This window comes from Microplitis demolitor, chromosome 7 (genome assembly GCF_026212275.2).
Source record: "Microplitis demolitor isolate Queensland-Clemson2020A chromosome 7, iyMicDemo2.1a, whole genome shotgun sequence".
Lineage (NCBI taxonomy): Eukaryota > Metazoa > Arthropoda > Insecta > Hymenoptera > Braconidae > Microplitis > Microplitis demolitor.
The window spans coordinates 15,174,382-15,199,880 of NC_068551.1; the positions used below are offsets into that span (position 1 = coordinate 15,174,382).

The 25,499-nt window shown below is 26.5% G+C and overlaps 1 protein-coding gene across 6 annotated transcripts in view; it reads left to right on the forward strand.

Annotated features, from left to right (window-relative positions):
• LOC103568957 (IQ motif and SEC7 domain-containing protein 1) overlaps positions 1-21,572 on the forward strand; it is a 97,698-nt gene extending 76,126 nt beyond the window's left edge. For 4 of the 6 annotated variants that reach the window (XM_053740372.1, XM_008546008.3, XM_053740370.1 and 1 more), the window contains exons 3-9: positions 12,857-13,198; positions 14,553-15,117; positions 15,328-15,687; positions 15,812-16,182; positions 18,167-18,822; positions 19,522-19,863; positions 19,943-21,569. In XM_053740372.1, coding sequence (XP_053596347.1) covers positions 12,857-13,198; positions 14,553-15,117; positions 15,328-15,687; positions 15,812-16,182; positions 18,167-18,822; positions 19,522-19,863; positions 19,943-20,214 — 2,908 coding nt within the window. In that variant the 3' untranslated portion in view covers positions 20,215-21,569. Of the gene's footprint in view, positions 1-12,856; positions 13,199-14,552; positions 15,118-15,327; positions 15,688-15,811; positions 16,183-18,166; positions 18,823-19,521; positions 19,864-19,942 lie in introns of all 6 variants that reach the window. The other 2 variants (XM_008546005.3, XM_053740371.1) reach the window with 2 other exon arrangements.
• Positions 21,573-25,499: the final 3,927 nt, after the last annotated feature.

Below are 25,499 nucleotides of genomic sequence, written 5' to 3' on the forward strand. Positions count from 1 at the left end.
CCGACTCATGCATGTATTTTTTTTTTTATTATATATTACTCGTAATTTGTGGAAAATAGAATTATCCTTGTCCGGGTATACATTTTGTACGATATCAAAACTTACTATATATATATACTAGTCCATTTCCGTTCGATTTCACCGGATGTTAAATTCTCTCTTTCTCTTCTCTCAGCGGCTGAACCGATGATGCTTCAATATTTATTGTCTTGTGAATTGACCATTTCCGGTTTTGACATAATAACAAAAAAAAATTCTTTATATTCATTCCACTGTAGTTACATCATCATTATTCTTATTATTATTATTATTATTATTATTATTTTTTTTTTTTTTTATAATAAAATAATAACAATACATAAAATAACGTATGAAAAATAAAATTTATCGAAGCAGCAAAAAAAGTTTACGCTTCAATAATACAATAATGCAAATTTTAATTAAACGTTGTAAACTTTGGCCGTTAATCGATGGAAAAAAAAATCTCAACTTTGATAGTGAACTTGGATAATAAAATAAAACTATCCTACGAAACACTGAGGTGTATAATTAATTTATCAGATCGTACATTAATTAATTTTCATTATTAATACATACTGTATAAGTTTTAGGTGATAATTGCGTTTTAAATTAAAACAACTTGTTTATGAAGCATAAATTATTATTCAAATTAGTTAACTTTCAATAATAACAATAATAGTAATAATAATAAATATGACACTTCCATGCCCGTATAAATATATCATTGCATTATTTATTTATAAATAAAAAAATTTAGCTGACACTTGAGTAAATTTCCCTTGTCAACAATAACATAATTTCTTGGCTACAAAGTTTCAATTAAATCAACTTGCTAATAAAATTAGTCGTCTGGGTTTGCTATATAGAGTAATGAACATAAATCTCGTGATAACTTTATTTCCTAAAACAAGGAAATTAAACTTCGGCAATTACGTGTGCGATAAAATCGATAATTTTTGATAATACAATAAACGGTAATTTTTACAATTTAATTTTGAAAAATTATATTTTACATTATCAATTGTTGGGGTTAAAAAAATATATTTATATTTATTTCTTAATAATAATGGAAGATAAATTATTTCAAAAGTTAATTATTCATATGTTGCGAAATAAATTTTAAGTAAATTAATGTTGAGTAATTTTTAAAGATAGTAGAACGTCAAAACAATTTTATCAGTATAATTAAAAAAAATGTTGAATATTGCTTGTAGTAAAGGCAGGGAAACGTAACATACAGGCAAAACGAGTACTCCAAAAATTTGGTAAAAAATTGATTTTTTTATAAAATTGATAAATATAATCATTTTTTTTTAATTTAGAACTTGAAAGTAAATTTTCTTTAAATTAATTTTGAAATATTTTTTTTAATAATTATCAATAATTTGAATTAATTGAAAATCTTTTTTTTTGAAAATTTTCTCTACTATTTTATGTATGAATTGTATAGTGAATCCATTTTTTCACTTGAATTATATAAATACCATATATTTTTTGTTGAAGTTTAAAAAAAAATTAATTATTTTTTTTGGGATTAGCCCATTTCGCTCACAAAAAAAAATTTTTTTTTGTTAACTGAAAAGTTTTTTCACATTCTCCAATTAGAGAAAAAAAAGATTCAGCGTATTTTAGTTTACTCGAGTCCTTTTTTTCTTAGCATTCTTGTTACGTTTTTTTCCACCCCTTACTGACATGACTATTTTCACAATTGATTAGTAAGTTATATTACCAACGAAATTTGTAAATTTAATTACGATTATGAACTAGTATAGCAACTAACAATAATAATTCCTTCATTAGTAATACATACAAAAAATAAATTCAAAGATTGAATTTCTATATTTAAAATAAAATTCCTTCCAACTGAGATTTAGAAAATTTTCTATAAATTAACTAGAGAAAAAATTCTATACCATTATAACACTAATGAAAAAAAAATAATAATAGTAATAATGATAATAACAACAAATAATTAACAGTATTTAAGAAAGTAGGATATTAGTTTCACTTAAAAGATTTTCGTGTTTACAACTTCCTCCGTTACACGACATTAGTATCATACCTCTTTTTTTAGTTAAGTCCTCTCAATTTTATTTAATTGCTCTGAGCTGCAATCTACTAGTAAACACATTATATACTCATATATTTACATACACACATACATTTACGCACGTATGTATATATATCATGGACCGACAAAATAAATTAATTAAATGGTATCTGTCACGCGCGACTGTGAAATCGCATTATCCGATTAAGAAAAAAAAAAAAAAAAAGAAATATAAAATAATTCGACCCTATCAATTAAAGCCTTGAACCATGAATTTGTAACAAGAAAAAAACAATTTAATTAAATTAAAGATACATCTTTCAGTCTGTTAATCACAAGGATTTAAATGAACTTTATTTTCAAAAGTAATTTCATATGATAGTTTAATAGTATGGTTTTATATTTATTTATTATTTGTTCCTTAACGTATATATTAACGTATTTCGGTCAATTAAATGGCAACGGACCGTTACCAGAAGCATTGTTGTTACCCTCATCACACTGTACATTTTATTTTATTTTTTTTTTTATTTATTCGCTAGAGAGTTTGTAAATCCAAGGCGAATTGTTGTTACCAACAATCAGCATGACTCGCGCTACACTAACGGGAAAAAGTTGTTATATATATATATATATATATATATATATATATATATATATATATATATATGCTACTAACTATGCATCACACATTTTAGTTTAGTTTGCGTGTCGCAACTGGACTGTGGCCATTCAATTCGCTGTAAAACTAGAGAACTGGAGCATTTCACGCGAATGATGATAATATTAAATGTTTATAGTTACTCCTATCCAGTAACACACTCCTGTGTTACATATATATGTATATATTCATCGTTAAAATATACATAAATAAATTTTCTTAATACTCTTTATCAACCCCCATATATTACCATATTATACTTGAATTTGTATTTTAAATAATAAAACCTTGTTCCATTTAATTAACATTGTGCAAATTAACAATCTTAAAAATTTTATTCATTTATAAATTAATTTTACCGTTACTGTATAATAACACATCTATCCATATCATTTCTCAGTTGATAAAACAATGAAATAATATAAAAAATATATGATTGTAATTACAACAGTCTAATGAACAAATCTGATGCAATTGTACCTCAATTTACTTTGATGTTCATCTAAAAAAAAACAAATGGAGTTTTTAATTTCCGTGTTATCTATTAATCTGTTCGTAAGTTCGCGTGTATATAAACACAATAAAATCTGCAGTACGCAATATATTAACTTAATTTATTTTAAATCAATTTCAAATTGTTACTGTAGGCTATAAACGTTTAAAATCATAAGTGTTGTTATTGCCATTTAATTACTATTGCTAAATAATTTAAAAGTTATTTCATTAATCGCTATTTTGTCTTAACAGAAAGTGTTTACCTCAACGCAATTAAAATTTTTATAAAAATGTATAAATTAGCTATTGATTAAGCAAAACTTTTAAATAATTTAATCATAAAAAAATTTTATGTTAAAACTAGTGATGTAAGGCAGAAAAATTGTCAGACGATTGACCATCGAAAAATTGACCAATGGTCATATTTTAAATTTGATGTCGATTCCTGCGCCAGCTTTATTTGGCTCAGAAAATTATTTTATAAAAAATTTACCGAAAAGTTAACCAAATTATTTTCGACGTCAATTGACGGACAATTTATTAATCAATTTCTTGTGATTTCACTGAACATAAAAATGATAGTCATTTTGTATCACTCGGTAAAATAAATAATAAAAAACCACAAAGATATTATTATTTATTTTTTAAATAAGTAAAAAAAAATAGAGCAACAACTTATTTTTTTTTTATCTTGACAACAAAAAATAAATAAACGTTGCTAAAAAAAATTCATAACTTTATTTTGTTAAAAAAAATAATTGAGAAAATATTTGCCCATCAAGCATCAACATAAACGTACGTTTACCCTCGGCAATCCACAAATAATAATAAAATGTGTCTGCTTCCGGGTATTTTCACATCTCGAGTTTGACAGGTATCTTTCCCAAGGGAAGAAATATATAGAACATTTATTATATACACACTGCACACTACAGAATACTATTCGCGATAACGATGTGTATAAAAGTGTGTAAATGGAAAAAAATAAAAAATATAATATAAGAATAAGAAAAAAAAAAGTAGAAGAAGCTATAAAACTACTTTTCGTAGATATCGGAGATAGGAAGTCTTGGGTTAATGCAAAAAAAAAAAAAATAACCGAGCCAATGAGCGGAAATATTTTTCGGCGCGTGTTAACTTTATCGTATTAAATGTCTTGACGTGACACAGGACATTACGAAGCCCGCGAGGTGAGTTAAATATAAGACAGACACGCTTAGATAAATATACTTAATTAAGATAATAAATTTAATTGATAGGGTTAAATAGAGACAAATTAATGGATATAAATAGTAAAGTAAAGGTACAGGTGCAGGTAAAAAAAAAAAAATAAAATGACTTTTGTAAAAAGATATAGTGAAGATAGTTGACAAGGTTTCGATGGCGCGTGTCCAAGTGGCGAGCAATCCTCTTGAACAGTAGCGACATTGTCTGAAGACCACGAGTAGCTACTTTAAGCTCCTCTTCTTCAACTTTATCTTGTTCTTCTTATTCTCGACTTTGGGTTTTACCTTCTTTCTCTCTTCCATCTTCATCCATTCGACTGAAGCTTACACCACTTTTACTATAAGATACTGTACCCTTTATTTTATACTACTTCTCATATTCTCTCTCTGTCTCTCTCCATCTTCACAGCATCTGGATAAAAATCTCTTCACTCTGTACTGCTCTCGTGATACTTCAGTCTTCATCACTGTTGAGACTGTCTTGTCTCTTGTACACCCGAGTAAAATTTCAAAGAAAAAAATAAAAAAAAAAAAAGATTGAAAGCTTCTTTGAGTACAAATGGCAGAGAAGAAGAAATAAAAGTCGATGCAACTATTCGCTTGGAAAATTCGTTCCGTTTCCGCATTTATATCTTTTAATGTTTTTCAAGTCTTTATTTTAATGATACAAGATATTTTTTAAATAAAATAATTATTTAAGTAACTTTTATTATTATTTTTTATTGTCGCAGTAGAAGAAGATAATAATAAGGCATTATTTAAAGCCTAAAGTTGAATATGTATATAGTAAAAAAGATAAAGTAAAACATAAATACTCCTTTCATTTCTGTTCATGGTGAACGTTTCAGAAAGCAGGTGTTCGTTTCTTAAACGCACGTGCCCTTTTCGTAGCAATATATTTTTCTTCGAGATCTTTATACGTAGGTACTTTGTTCAGTTCTTGGCCATGATCTTACCACTATACTGCAGAAAAATATATATATACAGTATAAAATAATATATAAAAATGAATAAAAAAGAAAAATAATAGCACAGTAATTTTTTTTTTTTTTTTTTTTATATTCAAGGTTTTAGAGATACAATAATCTGTTCAACACATCCTCGTTTTATCTCCACACGTCTACGTACTATATTATTCGCTATCTTCATAATATTAAAGTATTTTAAATCCTTTTGCAAGTTCTTATCTACTTGAGAAAGGTTTCCTTTCAAATATTCACGAACAAGATGTTGAAAAAAATATTTTAAATTAAAAAATAATGTTTTAGATAAAGGGAAAATGTCAACGCGAACAAGTTTTCCGGTTGAGTAAACTACTTCAACTTTAAATTTATTACAACTTAACTTTTACACTTTCTATTACTAGTATGTTTTAATATAAAATATAAATTTTAATTATATTTTTTGTTTTATAGACATTTTAAAAATTTTTGAGTGGGCAGATTACAACTTTGCGCTTGAGGTGTGCAATAGTCTGAACAAACAAAAATACACACCTCAGTCGTATATACTGTAATAAAATTATTAATTAAACTTCATAATTATTTTATTACAGTATTTTTTCCTAAATAAATTCATAACATCGCTTAAATAATAAATTATCAATAATTTCTGACTTATCAACTACTGAGTTATAATTTAAATTACTTTTATTTACAATCGATAATTCGATATATTTATTAAATAATTCAATGTTTAGTATACATTTTAATGTTTTTACATACATACAAACAAATTAACGGCAATCGTAATTAAAAATTTGTGCTTTAGGTGTGCAATAGTTCGAACAAACAATTATGCACACCTCAGTTGCATATTATACCAAAACGTTTAATTACACTTTATAAAATAGTATATAATTATATATTAATACAGTACTTTTATTGACAGTTGAGGTCTTGATATAATTATTTATTTAATTAAAATTTTATTATATTTACTTACATATAAACTAAACAGACTAACGGAAGTTGTAATAAAAATTTAAGGTGTGCAATTAAAAATTAAAGTAAGTTTTATCAATTATAATTTTTAAGAAACAAATTGTAGATAATAAATTTGAATAATAATAATTTTAAAACATCTGTTAAAAACTTTTGATGTTTAAAAATAATTATTTAAAAAATTTTCCAAGATGTGATGATAAAAGAAAATATAAATTAAAATAGACCAATTTAGTTTAACACTTATTAGTATGTTGTAAAACACAAGAGTGAGGTAGTAGTGTAGTATAGTGGGCATTGGATGATCAAAGGACATTAATCGTGAAGCTACGAGCCTCGGAAGCGCCAGGTGCACCTCGGGGAAGACTCGGAGTGCGTACAAATACTATATAGTATATATACAAGATATTGTATGGTTGCGTGCGTGCATACGTGAAGCGTGGCACGAGTCTCATATCGAATAGGAACATACAGCAGCAGTAACAGACGTCGTCCGTGGAGCAGATGTTTCTTCTTGGGCCTCGCCTTCTTGAGCCCCGTGTAGATCCGCTGGGGAAAAAAAATGAAGTGAGGTAAAACCAGGGGGATAAGAACGAGGAATCATTGCTCTCTTTTATTTTCCACCAAGGTAGTCCTTGTCCTCATCCTGGTCTTCTTTATACTACATTATTTCTATCATCTGCTCCCCGTAAGCATTCAAAAGAGTGAAATGAAAAAAAAATACCAATACGAGAAAAAAAAAATTGTTTGTCGAAAGACGAAGGGATCAAGCAGGTGAAACCTATGGGACCTTTCAAATCTTTCAAATCTCAACTTGATGTTTGAGGAATTTTTATGAGTATATATTATATTCCTATTATATATTTTTATTCCTCTATTTAAAATAAATTTAATAAAAAATTTTTTATCGTAATTTTCTTTATTGAGTATGTAAATTTTTTAGTAACTTGAAAAAATGTTTTTTTTTTTTATGCAAAAATTAACTGAAAAAAAAGTATTGATAATTTTTTATCAAGTCAAATAAATTAAATAATTTATGGAAAAGGTCAAAATAATAATTTGGAAATAAAAAATATGTCGGTCAATAATAACAAGAATTATAAAAATAAATATATGTGTTATTCATAGTTATTATTATTATTATATGAATTTAAGTATGTAATTAAAAATTTATGAAAACAAAAATTACTCTTAATATTAAAGATATTTCTGACGTCTCAATCATTTTGTTGATCCAAGTATAATTACCAGAGTAAAATTACTATCGAAGAAAATAATAAATGTAAACAAGTATACGCGTAAATATATGCGTAAGAGTGAGACAGAGTGATAGAGAAGTAGCGGATCCGGGCGGACGCAATTAAAGTACTTCACTTCAATGTTGACTACAGAGTCTACTCTCCCATGAAAGCTATAAATACTATCGTCACTATCTACCGCGAGTTCGAGACTTCCTTCCTCTTAATATACATCTATAAAACATACCATCAAATCCTCTATTGAGCTTACAACATTAAATTAATCAAAATAGATTACAATATTGCATCATGTCAAATCAATTTAAAAAGTCTTCGTAGTTTGAATTACAATAGCAAAATTAATACTATTTTAATTAAATTTATTTTAATCAATTAAAAGATCTAGTTTTGGTATTGATGGTTGATTTATTTGTATATTTGTACATACGCCCAAGTGGCACAGAAAAAAATTGCTGACTTTTGTTAAATTCAAGTTAACAATTGGTTAGTGACAGCGAATTGTCGACTTGAATTTAACAAAAAGTCAACAATTTTTTTTTTTGGTGCCACTTAGGCGGGAACATGATTACGTACAAAATAATTAATTAATCAACTTTATTTCTTTTGTATTAGCTTATGATTATTCTAGAGTGTAACTCTATTTAAAATTATTGTTCAAGTCCGTGTAGTTTAATTATAATTAACAAATCAACAAAAAGTTTGACAGTTAAATTTTTTTTTTAATTGAATTTGTTGTTCAATGAAACAAAAGCTTTTAATAATACATCGATTTGCAATTACTGTTTGAAAAATAAAAGAAGCGCTTAAAAATTTATTTTTATTCAAAATACTTTTGCATGTGAAACAGCAATTTTTTACAACTCATATAAGTTATTGATACAGTACACAATAATAAGGGAGAGGGTGAGGTAAAATGGGCTCGAAATAAATTCGATGAGTTTTCTATACAAGTTCAAATTCTTTTTAATGATCAAATAAGTATTCGGTATTAATATAATACAGCCGTAAAAATAAATTTTAAATGTGGGGTAAAAAGAGCCCGCCAATAAAATTTTGTAAACAACTTTTTTTTTTTTACCAAATTTTATTTTACTCCAATCACTACAAATGAAAATGACAAAATTATCATTCAAAGTGTTATTTTTTACAAATTATTTTGCTTGTTTGTTATGCGTCAATTACTTAATTAATTTTTTTTTTGTATATTTGAGGTGTGCATTGGCCTTTATTATTAATTTATTAAAATAAACTAATTGATTCAAATTAGCCATTTTATTTTCCATACTGGCAAAAGGCCTTGGATACCTGCTGGCATATATTAAATAGCTCGTGCTATACAAAAGCTTTGTATATTGCACCTTCGTCATCACATCCTTCATTGAATCCTCCCACTTTACTTCTCGAACCTTCCTCTTACTCAATATTTTTTTATCCTCCACTTCTTTTCTCTTCTCTTCTCTTTCCGTATTTTTCCTTTTTCATAACAACCTCACCACACTCACACAGGAAAAAAACGTGAGTCGTGAATAGCAGGACTCAGATGCCCCACATGTATACACATAACACTAAATTGACGAAGGATTCTTTTACGGTAGCAGCTGCTAAGCCATTCCCTTACACCACCTTGTGACCCTAAAGCCTAAGACTCAAAAATTCAGTCGAGCAACAACTTTCGTAGCCTTCAGACGGTTCGTGATTTCCTCTTATTTCATCAACAATAAATATTTTTATTTTATAAATAAAAAAATAACAATTATTACTTAACATCAATTGACTTGTGACAATGTTGTGAAACGTGGCAATTATTTCAAGTGTTAAATTTACGAACTATAGCTATTTTAAGACTTTTATTTATAAAGTGAATTAAAAAATAATTAAAAATGATTATCTGTATATCTGGATTTATTCCTAGGTATGTTTTTATTTATTAAATTTATACATAGGATAGAGGTACCGTTTTTGGCAACTTCAAAATAATTCCTAAAATACGCAATGACACAATTAGTTTTTTACTGTGTTTGAAAATTCTTGTATCACATTATTACAGTGCAAGTTTTTTATACTTTTTCATTAATTAAAATAAAGTATTAAACGTCCGAAAATGGAGCAGTGACCACTAATGGTACTTTTTACGCTTTTATCTCATATTTAATAAATATGATTTGAATTTAAGTTCATAAATTTTAACAATATAATTTTGAAAAAACTAATTCATTATATGACGCATTGAATATCATTACCATCGTGAGTCATTATTGTTCGAGTAGTCATGTTGTGGGATTTTATATTTCTAACGACCACCTGGCAAGTTCAAAGTGGAGTACAATGTCACGAATTTTAAATTTATTCTATAACCCGTATCTATTTTAATATATAATATAAATATAAATATAATAATTTTTTTTTTATTACATATTGTTATATTTTACCATACATTTATTTAACCCCTATATTTTATTACACAATTTTATTTATTTTCATTAATCTTTATTATTTGTTGCACTATATTATATTTATTTTATTGAGAAAAAAATTTATAGACTCAATAGAATAAAAAAAATTAAGTGGAGCAATCCATTAAATATTTTATTTACTGACTGAAAATTTAATGAATTTATTTTATTTATTAATTCAAATAAAAATTAATGATGGAGTATTTTATAAAAGCAAACTTTGTAATTAAAAAAAAATAAAGTAAACTAAAGAGTTATGATGAAAAAGTAAGTTTTAATTTGACGGCTATATAGTTATGCTGAACTCTCATTTGATATATATGACATATGTGTACATAGATATGTATATTTATATATTAAAATAATAATAACAGTCAGTAATATCAGAATATGAGTGGTAGGTAGTGTGACACCATATATTTCTGGTAGTTATGTTATAACCGCACTCCATTAATCTCGAGTCGTGAAATTTGTGTACACAGTACTATGCCAGTGTGCAGTAGTACACGATATTAATTTTCCGTCTACTACCCGGATCGTCGGATCCGTCAGACGCACCGACGCCGGTTTCTGGTACACAGTATCGTACTCTGCGGACATTTACAAATACACCAGATTCAACTCTAGAAATTATGTTTAGCAATTATAGCAACGTCTGGTTTAGACAAAAGATACGAATGGATATTAAATAAATATTAATTTATTTATAACTTTTTGTATCAATTAAGTAGCCAATTTATTAACTACTTAATAATTATAATTAGTCAATTAATTTATTGGAAACGAAAATATCCTTGTAGAATTTTTTACAAATACGTGGTTTTCAATAAAAAATAAATTAATATTTAATCCGAAATATTTATTGGTGAAAAAAACTAATTTAAGAATATATATTTTTCTCGAAAGAATTAATTGACATGACACAAATAAATTTTATTCAATTCGAGTTGATTGAATTAATATTAAATGATGTATTTGGAGCTGTGAAAAATAACCATCAATTTATTTTTATTAATAACTATTTTTATTTCGAAGTATACATATATAGTAACTATAGTTACACTGAAAAAAAAAAATATTGCTGTAGAAGCAATACCATTCGGTTATATAGTAACCATCTAAAGTTGCTAAATAATGTTTCGTTAAATCAACTATCTATATGGATGGTTACTACGACAATAAGTATTGATATTTTCACAATACAGATTGTTATATTAACCAGTAATACCAAGTATGGAGAATATAACCAAATAGCATGGTTAAATTAACAATAATTTTATTCAAAATTGAAGATAGTTAATGCAGTAATCTAATACTGCTAATTTAGCGATACATTTTGTTATGACAACTATCTATCATTAGCAACACTTCAAATGGTATCGTAACCCTAGTTTTTTTTTCAGTGTAACTTAAACATAATTATCAAGTCAAAAATCTATATTCAACAATATTATATTTTTATTTTAATTTGTGTATGTATAATCCTCGAAATAATTTTTTTTGGTTTTCTAATAAGACACTTGAGATAAAATTACCGATTTTGGGCACTTCAAACATTTTTTGAAAGCAATCGTATTAAAATATACTTTAATTCCACTTATTATGTATAATTACCGTTTTTTTTTATAACATTCAAACATCAAAATAAAACATATAATTTCTAAATAAAAAATTTTCTTCCCCAAATTACAAAATAACAAATAACAAGTAATTTTTAAATGCAATGTTATACGTTATAAGTTTATTGACAAGGTAGAAGCATCAGTTTTTAAGACTTAATTCTTTATTTTGATTTTTTAAAAATATAAAAAATATTTTTATTGTAATAAAAGTATTTTTCAATGAAAATAATAGAAAACATCTGCCCCATTTTTTATATAATATCACATAAAAATTCTTTAAGTGTCCAAAACAAGAACTTGAAGTGTGTCCAGAAACGGTACTTTTGATCTATATAACAATTGTTGATGTAAATAAAAATTAAAAATTTTTTTTTATTAAAAAATATTTTGCTCTAGTTTTAAGAAATTTTTGTAAATTTTTTTTAAATTTACAATGTGGTCTGATGATGGAGTACTTTTCTAAAAAGTAATAAAAACAAAATTTTAACATTTAATTGTCCAGCCCGAAATAATTTCAATGAATTCTGCAATAAATGTTTTTTTTTTAAATTGAATTCAAATTTTGACGTAAATGTACAAAATACATTAAAGAGGCGTGTGACAGATAAAAATTTAATATAAGATATGAATTTTTTAAACTTTAATATCAATTTTATTAAAATATAATGAATAAAAAAGAATTAACATTATGAGCGCTGAACGGCGTCTAGACAAACTTTTATTGTAAATTGCAGAAGTGAAAGATTTTTTTTTGAATAATTCTGAATAAATCAGCCTACGCTGATCCGATCAAGAATAGAATAAAGAGTGCGACGTACACAAAACGTGAGGGACGAGAGGAATAGTAGTAGGCGGAAGCGAAGAATGATAAGTAAAGAAGCTCTCGTGAAACATCGATTTGTGTTACTTGTTATGTAATAACATTTATAGGTCAAATACTCTGTATAAATTAAACCGTTAGAAAAATTGTTATTTTATACAAATCTGTATTATCAATTAACATAAATTTAAATATTTATTTTAATAATCATCCAATAAATTTTTATAAAAATAATGTAATTTGTGATTTCTGATATTTAAAATTTTTTTTCAAGTTAATTAATAAATTTTTTTTTTAATGTTATAGCTTTCCTCATAAAATTGACCGGCCCAGTCACAACACAAACTTGGGTCAAAATCACGGCGGGAGTACACACGGTGTATATTCAACGTCTGGAAGTCAAACCTCTTTGTCGACATCGTATATAACAGGTCAATCGTACATGCAGTCACAGAATTACGGGCACGCTGCATATCCAACACAGACGATGCAAGTTTATCCACACACCGGATACAGCCAGCCACAGAGTTACGGGACAATGGTACAGGGTTACGGTGGACAACCACAGTCTGGTTATCAGCAGACACATCACAAGAAGGGGTCCATTCGTAATGGTGATGTTCTTAAACGATGCAGACTCCAAAATGCGTAAGTTTATTTATTATTTATCGATAAATCAATAAAACACTCAATCACTATTATTATTTATTTCTTTCAACGTATATAAAATATTATATATTTCTTTTTGATCGGTTATCATATTTGGGTTTTAAATTAACTGGCAACTGACTATATCTACACCGTAAAAAATCGGTAGTGAATTCGGAGTGATAATGGATTTTATTTAAATCCGAATTCACTCCATCACTCGGAGTTCCAGAGTTAAAAAGATCACTCTGAAAACGGAGTAATAGTCAGTATTTTTTTAGCGGAGCAATTTCAGAGTGATCTGGATTTTATTTCGATCGGCAATTCACTCTGATTCGGAGTTTTAGTATTTAAATAAACTTCTCTTTGGAGTGAATTTCCTTGAGTCAAAAAACAAATTCTAGTTAAGTCCTCAAAAGCCTCAATTCCTTTGATGTTTTATTTGCCGCCCAAAAAGTAACTCTACTTTAGTACTCAAAATCCTCAATGAGAATTATGAGGTCTAAATGCGAACAATTTATCGATTTTAAATTATAACTAAGACCTCAAAATCTTCAATGAATGAAAAGATATTTCGGACTTTGAAAAATTTTAGATAGAAAAGGGAGAGGAGAGAATACGTCAAATGAGACTTTTAAGGTTCAAATGTGGATAAAATTATTCTTAAAACTAGGATAACTTTCTATACTGTTAACAATCTTTAAATTCTAAATTGATTCTCAAAAACCTTATTGAGAACTTGAGACTTAAATCCGAATTTGTTTTTTGACTCGGGTCACTAAAATAAAAAACAGTCATCCGCACCACATTTACTCCAAATTATCTCCGGATTTAATTCGCTCACACTCCTCAAATTTTTTACAGTTTATTATACAATGATGATTATTACAATTTTAATTTACCATTAAACATTAGGATAAAAACAATAAGGTATTTAAAGTGATATAGATAAAATGAAAATAACTCCAAGTAATTTATATTAAAAAAGTTTTTAAACATTCCAGCTATTTATTGTTAAAAATTTTTCAAATTTTAACAGTATTCAAATTAAAATTAAAATGTCAATAGTAATAAAATCATAAAAATATAATTTTCCTTTACAATAAAAATGTAAGTAAAAAGAAAGGTCAACATTATAAAAAAATGTAAACCACACCTAATAGTTAAATTATAATAATTATCATTGTATTATAGATATGGTCTGAAGATGTAAACAATGGGTTTACGAAATATTACCATAAAATAAAATTATGAAGGGCATTGGATGTTGCAAGTTAATTTAAAACCCTCAAAAATATTATTATTTATTTATTTATTCACTCATTTATTTATTTATTTATTTATTTATGTTTAGGTATGAACTCTCGCAGGATCTATTAGATAAACAGATTGAAATGCTTGAGCGTAAATACGGTGGAGTAAAAGCAAGAAATGCCGCACTAACAATACAACGTGCCTTTAGAAGGTATACGTTGCTAAAAAAATTTGCAGCAATAACGGCAATGGCTAAGGCTGAGAAACGTTTGAGCAGAAATATACAAGACAATTCTGAACGTAGTAGTGTAATAGCTGGCGATCATGATCGTATGCTTTATCATAATCAAATTTATATACAACAATCACCGCAATCTACAAATAATCGTCCAGTACCAATAAGAAGTATGTCACTGCGCGAAAGAAGACATGCTGAAAATTCAGGTATGCCACGAAGCCAAAGTGGTCGATGTGAAGTGCAAATTATGGGACAAATTAATACCGGGCATCAACAACATCCAAGTGCTTATACACTTCATCAAACTGGTAGACATACGCCCTCGCTTACACCCAGCCCATGTGGTAGACATCAACCACCGGCAAGTCCTTGTTGGGATACTAGTTCTCAAGAGAGTGGATCTAGTATTCATTATTATAATCCTCAGGTAAATTTTTCATTCAGTTAATTTAATAAATATCTATATTGATTAATTTACTACCAGTTTTAATTTTTTTTTTGAATAATTTTATCAAATAGTAAAAAAATTTCTAGTCATTTATAAATTAAATTTAAATGATTTAGAGTCTAGATTAAAGTTTACGATTAATATGATTAATTACTCAAGTATTAATTTCATTGAATTATTAAATTAAAGGAAACTTTGTGTGGTCTTCGACAAGAAACTCCACCACGAGATCATCACAGAACACCGTGTACATCACCATCAACTCCTCATAATCTACAAACTCCACTGACTCATAGTTGGGGTAATAGTTCACAATTAAGTTCAGGTGGACGTAGTCGTAGTTCTGGTAAAAAGGTACCGCCTGAAGTACCCAAGAGAACATCATCGATAAGCTCAAGATCTATGGAACAGCGTCACAATGGTTTAAGTAAGAGCGTTGAAAATGGTAGCTTGAGTTCAGTACAAAGTTCAGGAAGCGATTCTACTAACTGCGAAAGCTCTGAGGGTGATGCTCAACGTGGATCGCCCATTTGGAAGCATAAAGGAATCGTAAGTTTTTTTTTTACTATTAAATTAATTAATGACGACAGCATTTTCAAATGTTTGATTTTAAAATAAAATGATTTAAATTTATTCGTTTGCTAACAAATTTTAATTATTTATTTTTATCCAGTCAAGTTCACCAGAGCATCAAGATTGTGGACATACTACGGAGAATAACAGTCTGATTAATAATACTAAAGATTTAAGTCACTCGCATGCCAGCTCGGGTTATCAATTACCTATGATAGATCACGCAGAAACAATACCTCAAGCTAGTTACAAAGTATCGGAAACTGTCAGGAAACGACAGTATCGTGTTGGATTAAACTTGTTCAATAAAAAACCTGAACGTGGCATTACTTATTTAATAAGACGTGGGTTCTTAGAAAATAGTCCTCAAGGAGTTGCTAGATTTTTGATCAGCAGAAAAGGATTGTCTAAACAAATGATTGGAGAATATTTGGGCAATTTGCAAAATACATTTAATATGGCTGTTTTAGAGTAAGTATTTTTTTACTTCACGTATTTTTCAATAACGCGGTTGTTTTCGGGCAGTAATATTTTATTCACCATTGAAAAAGTTTTACAATAAAAGGTTACAAGACTCTTGATTTCAATCCTTGTAAATTCAGATAAAAATTTAAAAAGTTATGAAGTCACTTTGAGTTTCATAACTTTTGTCATTCAAGTAATAGCAACTTTTTCAATTTTTTTTTTATCTTTTATTTTTTATTTCTTGAAAATTTAATCATACAATTTATTAAGACAATTTTCAACGAAAAGATTTTATGAATATATTTGTAATTTTCGAATGAAAAAAATTTCTAAAAAAAAAATCCATTAAAGTAAAAGCTCTAATTATTGACACTAAAGAAGTTTGAGTAACTGTATAATATCACAACTTGTCTTGTTACTCTTGACTACATACCGACTCTCTTTCTTTATTTTTTTGGACTATTGAGTCCGTTCATAATATTTACTAGTATTTTATTTGATAGATAGTTAGTAAAATTATTAAGTATCAAATACTGTTATTTATGTACTTATAAAATATCAATTTACACCAAGTAACGTAATAATCTAGTATTTTTACATAAAAGGCAGATTATTTATCATATATATATGAAAGAAAAAAAAAAAGATACCTTGGCTCAAGAATATTTTTTTCTTTAACCAATAAAACTCAAGCTTTTCTTCTGGGTTATAAAAAATATTCTTGAACCAAAAAAAAATAATTTTTAAATGAAGGTTTCTTTTTCTATGTACATTAGTGTCAGATTACGCTAAAGTTTCGACACTATCCGAAAGAGACTATTTTCCATATTGGATAAACTTTAACTTACTCCATCTTCCATCTAAAGGCTCAAAATTAATGATAATTTATATAAAATTTATCGTTTTTCGTTCGAAAAAAAATCACTCCGCATATGAAGTAAATTGGGAGTTTTCTTTAGAGAAATGAATTTGAGGTGAATATGGATTTTATTTCAATCCGTATCCATTTCGATCTAAGTTTTAATGTAAAAATAAATTCCCCTCCAGAATAAATTTCACTCCAAGATTCACTCCGAATTTAATCCGTGTTCACTCGGCAAATTTTTCACCGTGTAATTACACAGTTTTTTAAACTTTAATTGCACTTACTTTCTTCGATAAGTCACATGAAAGACTATTTCAACACTACCCAAGTACATCCTTGACTCCTTCGTAACGGCTTGAAAAATTATTTTCTTTAATATTTTTAGTATTAAATTCTATTACTTAGAAAATGGGATCATTTTTAGAAATTATAATTTATTAATTATATTTAATATCGACAATAATTGAATTTTTCAAATGCATTTTTTTATTTGATGCTTCTACTTATTTTTAAAATTGATAGATAAAATTCTTTAAAAATATATAGGATTTTGTACGATTACAAATATATAAATTACTGTCATGTCGCCCAATCTTTATAAAAGTCTCAGCATAAAAATATTAATAACATTTAAAGATGTTGAAAGAAGTTGAGTAACTAAAAATGCAAAATAAAGTTTCATTAATCATGTGGTACGCTTTCAATAATTGGAGTTTTTATGTCAAATATTTTCTTGACATTTAATTAAGTGGCAAAAGTTATAGAATCTAATGCAACTTTTCAAGAATATAGAAAATTTAATGCAGTGAATATAAAAAAATTTTCGTATGAAATTAACATACGTCAATATTTCATTATTAAAAAAAAAAAACTGATTAAAAGTTATTATAAAATCGACTATTTATTTAAATAATATTACGCATTCATTTGATTTAAATTAACCTTTAACTATCCGGTTATTTAAATAAATTATTAATAATTCACTGAAAAAATTCTAAAAAAAAAATAGCAAATTAATTACAAATTAAAATGCACGTATAATGTTGTAACATATAAGAAATAAAAGTATGAACAATGTAATTAAAAATAAATAAAACTAAAATAATGTTATAATTTTTTGTTAAGGTGTTTTGCTCATGAGTTAGACCTCGCTGGAATGCAAGTGGATGTGGCTTTGAGAAAATTCCAAGCATACTTCCGTATGCCGGGTGAGGCCCAAAAAATAGAAAGATTGATGGAAGTATTTAGTACACGTTACTGCCAGTGTAATCCAGATGTTATATCAAGACTAAGATCACCTGACACTGTCTTTGTATTGGCATTCGCAATAATAATGCTCAATACAGATTTACACACACCAAATTTAAAACCCGAACGCAGAATGAGATTGGACGATTTCGTTAAAAATCTTCGTGGTATTGATGACTGCGGTGATATTGATAAAGATATTTTAGTTGGTATATATGATCGTGTGAAAGCTAACGAATTCAAACCGGGATCGGATCACGTCACACAAGTAATGAAAGTTCAAGCAACTATTGTTGGAAAGAAACCCAATATGGCATTACCGCATCGCAGACTTGTTTGCTACTGCAGACTCTATGAAATTCCTGATATACATAAGAAAGAACGACCGGGAGTTCATCAACGAGAAGTTTTTCTTTTCAATGATCTTCTTGTTGTTACTAAAATTCTCAGTAAAAAGAAAAGCAGCGTTACCTACACTTTTAGACAAAGTTTTCCTCTTTGCGGTATGGTCGTTACGCTTTTTGAAGTTCCACGTAAGTTTTATTTTCATTATTATTACTTTTATTTATTTACATTTTAAAAGAAATATTAGAACATTTTAATTAAGAACATTGAGATTGTTTTTACTTTACCTACTTTTAAATAATAGTGACATTAGCCAACATCTAATAATTTTCTGATTTTTTTCAAAGCGATAAATTATAAAAAAAAAAAATTTTGAAAAATTGCACGTATAGTTTTTTTAATTTTTTACAAGTGCATATTTTTTTTTTTTTTTTTTTTTGTTAATTGGATTTTTGAAAAAAAATTTGAAAACTTTCAACTGTCTACTAACTTCAGGACCATACTTTCCGATGATATTTTGTTTATACTTTTAAATTTATAAATCAAATTTATATTTTAATTAATAAGAATAGATGATCATTTTAAAACCTAAAAGATTAAATATCACAGAAAATAATCACGTTATTTTAATAATTAAAAGTTATACTCATAATGTATTAATTTTTAGTATTAATTAAATAGTAAGATCCAGTAAAATACTTTTTTGTTCGGTTACTTTCGGTTTTATTCGGCTACTCTGTTTATTATTAAACTTTCTAAACTAAATAAATAAACAAACACGAAACTTTGTTTGTGAAAGAAAGCTCATAATTTATTTATTTAAAATGATAAAATTCTAAAATAAAAATTTTACTGGTATTAATATTTAAAATTTTAATATTTTACAGATTATCCATACGGTATAAGATTATCACAGCGTGTCGATGGTAAAGTACTAGTCACATTTAATGCAAGAAATGAACATGACCGTTGTAAATTTGCTGAAGATCTACGAGAATCAATAAGCGAAATGGATGAAATGGAAACACTGAGAATTGAAACAGAATTAGAACGACAAAAAAGTAGTCGCGGTGCTCGTGGTAGTTCAGAAAATCGTGATTCTGGTGTTGCTGACGTTGAAGTTTGTCCCTATCCAGGACCGTGCTCTGAAAGACAAGAAGCTGCGGATTTAGATCCTCAATTAAAAAGATCAGCACTCAGCAATTCATTGCTTGACATTCACGAACAATGTAATTTTCATTAAAATTTTTAATAACAATAAATATGTATTTATTTATATTATATTATAATATAAATTATAATGTTTAGTTGCCGGTGAAAAACCTCAAAGGCGCGGTAGTGTTGGCTCACTCGACAGCGGCATGTCAATATCCTTTCAGTCAACATCAGCGAGTTCAATGAGCCAAGGCGTTAAACATTCAGGACAAATTCATCCTGTACATCCAGGAGCAACAATACCAGGAGGTGGTAAAGGACTTTCACAACAACCCTCTTTTTTAGGCGGATTATTTCATAAACGCGAACGTAAATTATCACAATGTGACGATAATGGTCCCTATAGTCGCACCACTGAAGTTTAAATTCTGTCAATTATATAAATAAATGAGTAAATATAAATATAAATATATAAATATAAATACATCGTCATCACATTTTGAGCTAGTGAATTGATAATAAAATAACAAATTATTAATTAAATTAAATACCCAACTAATTTAAAGTCTTGATATTGATTTAAACTGAGAGCTAAAGTAAATTTCCCAGTCCGACGGTTAAATTTAATCGACTACGGACCGTTTAAATATCAATTAACATCTACGAGTTCTTGGAAAACTTTTATTAAATCACGGCAACTTGTTTATCATTATCATTATTATTACATTAGAGTAAAGAAAAAAAAATTTAATATTAAAAAGAAAAAAAAGTTTAATTGGGCAGGATCCAATTTAGATACATTTCATTTTTCCCGCGTTTTTTATTAAATTAAAATAATTTGTTTAGCTTGTGTATATTGGCCTAATAATTTGGCTTTTCGTACGTACATTTAATAATTAAACATGTAGATAATTTATAAAAGTAAAAAGCGTATGCTTATTAATAAAATTAATTTATAATTAATGTAATTAATTTTAAATTAATTGAATTTGTTTGATAATTGAGCATTTTATATTATTAAACTATTAATTTTGTAAATAATTTTGGCAATGGTTCATTGTCTCTTTTACTAAACAAGAAAATAATAATTGTAATTTCTAATGATTAGTGATTGATTAATTGAAAATGTTTTTTTGTAAATAGAATAGCAATAGATCACGATATCATTGGGTACTGGGCCAAAATATTTTTCAGTCATTAGAACTTCTTTTTTTTAATTTTGTTTATCATTAAATGCATGACAATATTTATTAAAATTTTATTGTAATTGTCTTGTTTATTTAAAAATAATCATTGTAATTACATAATTAATTTAATTTAAAACAAACAGACAAAAAAATTTATTATAAAATATTAATTAATATTAGTAATTATTTGTGTGTAATGTAGGCACTGAGAATTGTCAGTTTAATTTTATTTTAATCTGATTTAAATTTTAAATTTGATAGTAATTAATTATTAACTAATTATTGCTGTGTAAATAATTAAATATTATTTTAAATTGAAATTATTAAAAAACAAATTTAATTTTAATTAATATAAAAAAAATAATGATAATGATTTTACGAAATTGTTATTTTATTTATGGAGATAATGAATTAACGATTGAAATTTATTTATTTTATTTTTTAAAATTTTTATATAAATTATAATAATTATATTAATTAATCGGGTAATTGGGTAATTAATATAAGTTAATAATTAAATATATAAATTTCAATCGTACGTCCGTGAACTCTAGTCCTTGTCAATACAGTCTAATATTTTATTATAATTATTATTTTTTTTTCTTTATATTACAACTACAAGTCGTATGTTTATTTTTATTTTTTTTTTTTTAGTTTATTAAATCAATTAAAATGTAATTATATTGACATCTGCTGAATTGTATTCCCTGAGTGTAATAAAATGTTTAATGAACCTAATAAATTTATTTAAAAAAATAATTAATTAATTTAAAAATTATTAGATGATTTTATAATTTACGTCAATTTTTTTTTTTTTAAACAAAATTATGTAGTCATTTATTTATTTATTCAATTTGAATTATTTACAATTATTTTATACGAAGAAAATTATAATCTGAATTTTTAATTTCAATTAATAAAATAATTATTGCAATTAGATTTCAATTATAATTAAAAAAAAAAATAATTGATCCAAAACATTTTAAATTGTAAAAAATAATTTGTTATTTAAAAATGTCATTAATTCATTAGATTATACATTAAAATAAAAAAGCTTTTACATAAAAAAAAATTGAATTAATAAATTTAATTCTGTAATAAATAAAAAATACTGAACATTTAAAAATAAATATTCATATTTCATAAATAAAATAAATATAAAATGGACACTGTTATACAATAGTGTGTCAAGCGCTAAATACTTTTTCGAAACAATTACCATTAAAGTTTTTTTTATTTAAATTGTTTTAACAAGAATTTATGTGAAGTTCTTCTACTAATGCGTAATAAAATTCTGTAGTTATTGTAGATATTAATAAATTATTTTTGGAAATACACTTCACGGAAAAAACAACATAATAATAACAACTTTCTGAGATAGTACTGAGTACTTTCTGTAAAAAAAAAAATTTCAGACAGTACTGTATCTAAACTGTATCCACTACTATCTAGACTATATCCATTACTGTCCGAGATAGTACTCAGTACTATTCAGAAAGTAGTAAATACAGTGTAGATAGTATACAGTACTGTCTGAAATTTTTTTTTTTACAAAAAGTACTCAGTACTATCCCAGAGAGTAGCCACTACTATATTATTTTTCTGTGTATACTTCAATACTAATGAACAAAATGTAAAAAATTATTTTCGCAAAATTCTGTAACTCCGATCATTTTTGCAAAAATACATCAGTCTTTTAACACATAATTGCAAATTAATCTATACATCATCCATATCTATGAAATAATTTCAGGTTTATGATTCAAAAATAAAAAAACAGAGTAATTTCACCAATCAAGGATACCTTACGTTATTCAGCAATATTTTCTTTCCTTGGTTGAATGATACGAAACAATGTTTTAGGTACATATCACATTTTTACGAAATAAAAGTTCTCTAATGGAAAATTGTAAAAATAATTTTAAGCTTATACGTTGGATAAATAGTATATTGTGTGATAAGGGATTAAACAAAACGATTTGAGGCCAGGGTGAAGTTGGCTGTCCAAGTCGTAAGCGAGAGCTGAAATCGGGTTTCATTCTGAGTTACACGCTATATTTTTCATGGTTACCTGCCTTGGAACTTGAAGTTTCAGTGTTAGCAGCCAGTCAGAAACACGTTAATTTAAGACCAAACTATTAGCGTAAGCGTAAATTGTCATATGCTATTTTTAATTAAGCAGACACTATAAACACTATATTTATTATTGACACTAATTTTTATAAAACTTAATCACAGTCGGAACTGTCATTTACGTAAATAAAATTAATGGTCTGAAATTACTATCAAACAAATGACAAGTATCAGAGTTGAAATTGCAAAAGCCTTTAGTTAGCGGGCAGAAACTATATTTGTTTGTTCCCAAGGGATAAAACAAGTTTGTTTCTGCCTGCTGACTGAAGATATTCACTATATACGCGTTTGCTAATATTCATTCACGGCATCGGATTGAAATTAGCTTGTTTCGGTTGGCTGCAAAGACACTGAAACTTCAAGTTTCGATACTGGTATTATGAAAAAACTTTTTTATAATATTTATCTCAGAAATTACTGTTAATTTTAGTATTTTTAACAATATACCCTAGCAGATCCGATTAACAATAAATTGCCGCAAATTTACGGTATTCAGAAGAGCTACCATACAATACGATAATTTACCGTAATTCGGATCCACTAGGTTATTTTATATTTAACTCAATTTTCGATTTTTTGGTGTTTGACATACTACTGTGTAAAAGTGTCCAAATATCATACAGTCCAATATTATAAAATAATAAATTTGTTATAGTTATTGAAAGGAATTTTATTTAAAACAATAAAATAATATTCATATCATCGGAATCATGTAAAAATAATTCGAGATGAAAAGAAAGTAATAAATAATAACTATTAAGTGTAATTAAATAAAATAACTGTATTTGATTAAACGCAATATTTATTCACGGCAAGTGAATGACAATATAATATAACAATAAAATAATACGAATATTTGAGCGAAATTAATTTAAAATATTACGAATTTTACAATTGGGAAGCGCAGGATGTTATTTTAAAATTAGCGATAAAAATCTTGAAAAAATAAAGAATGTGGCTAGAATATTGTATAGTAGTCTGTACATAACTATTATCTTGAAATAAAAATGAAAAATAATGACCAATCAATTGTAATTAATGGTCATAAATTATTGTCATTATTATTATTATATACATGATATATGATTGCATAACATTTGTAATTGTAATTTATCATTCGTTCCAATTGCTAATAATTTATTAAAAAAAAAATCTAAGTTAATGAAAATAAAATGAATTTGTAGTAAAAATTTATCAAGTACTATGTATCTGAATATACTGATTTAAAGACTTAAAAAATATATAATAAAAATAAAATAAAACAGCGAATTGTCAAATAAATAATGTCTATTTATTTAATTATAGTACACGGAGAGAAAAACATGGAAAATTTTCCCAATTTGCTTAGGAGACATTCCTATGTTGACATAGAAAATTTTGCTTTATCAACATGGGAAATTTTACTAGGGAAAAATGAGAATATAACGATAATTTATAGAAATTTTACCCGCATATTATATTCTGTTCAGAATAAAATCTTTATATAACGTTACATTTAAGTCATAATATTTATTATTTGTGTTTAGTTCAAAATGTGTATATGTTTACTTAAGAAAAAGAAAGCTAGTGTGGATCAAATTTTATGATCTTAGGTACTTGGGTCGACGAGAGATTGAGGCCCATGTTCTAAGTAAACGCAAGGCAATGTGTTTTTATTTCATATTGCACTCATATATATATATATTTTGAACTTAGACATCTTTGTTATACGAGAAGAGGAGAGGTCACTGATCTGAATAGTAACTATTCAGATCAGTGAGAGAGGTTGTTAGACCTCAGTGTTAAATAATATTAAAAGAATAAGTTAGTCTTAAGCTAAATTTCTTGAAGAGAAGATATATCCTAGAGCGCGCCTTTTTAATGAAGAGAATCTTCATTTTCATATTTGAATAAATTCATTTGATTTAATTCACGATTATCCTACCTGAATTTCCAACACTAAGTTATTTATATTTCATTATAACTAAGTTTCAAATTTAATCCCATACATCAGGCAGGATCAGGCATGGATAGGCATGGATAGGTATGATCAGGCCTGAGCGTATTTAAGGCTTCAGACATGAACAAGCATAGACAGGTATGATCAGGCCTGATCATACCTGAACAGGCATAGTCAGGTCTGATCATTTTTTCCTGAGATGTTCTTTTTGAAAGTATATACGATCGAAATATGCAAAAAAAAATTTTGACTTTTAGGTAGTTGTCAGGTGATGGGCATAGTGTCGAAAGGTTTAAAATTTTGTATACTTATTCAGAATATTAAAATACAATTACTATTAAAATTTGAAGTCGATTGATCATTTCTAACTCGATATCATTATAATCAAAGTTTGGATAATTAACATTGCGAGCAATGAGGAGTATACGTTTTAAATCGCGTTCGTAATTCT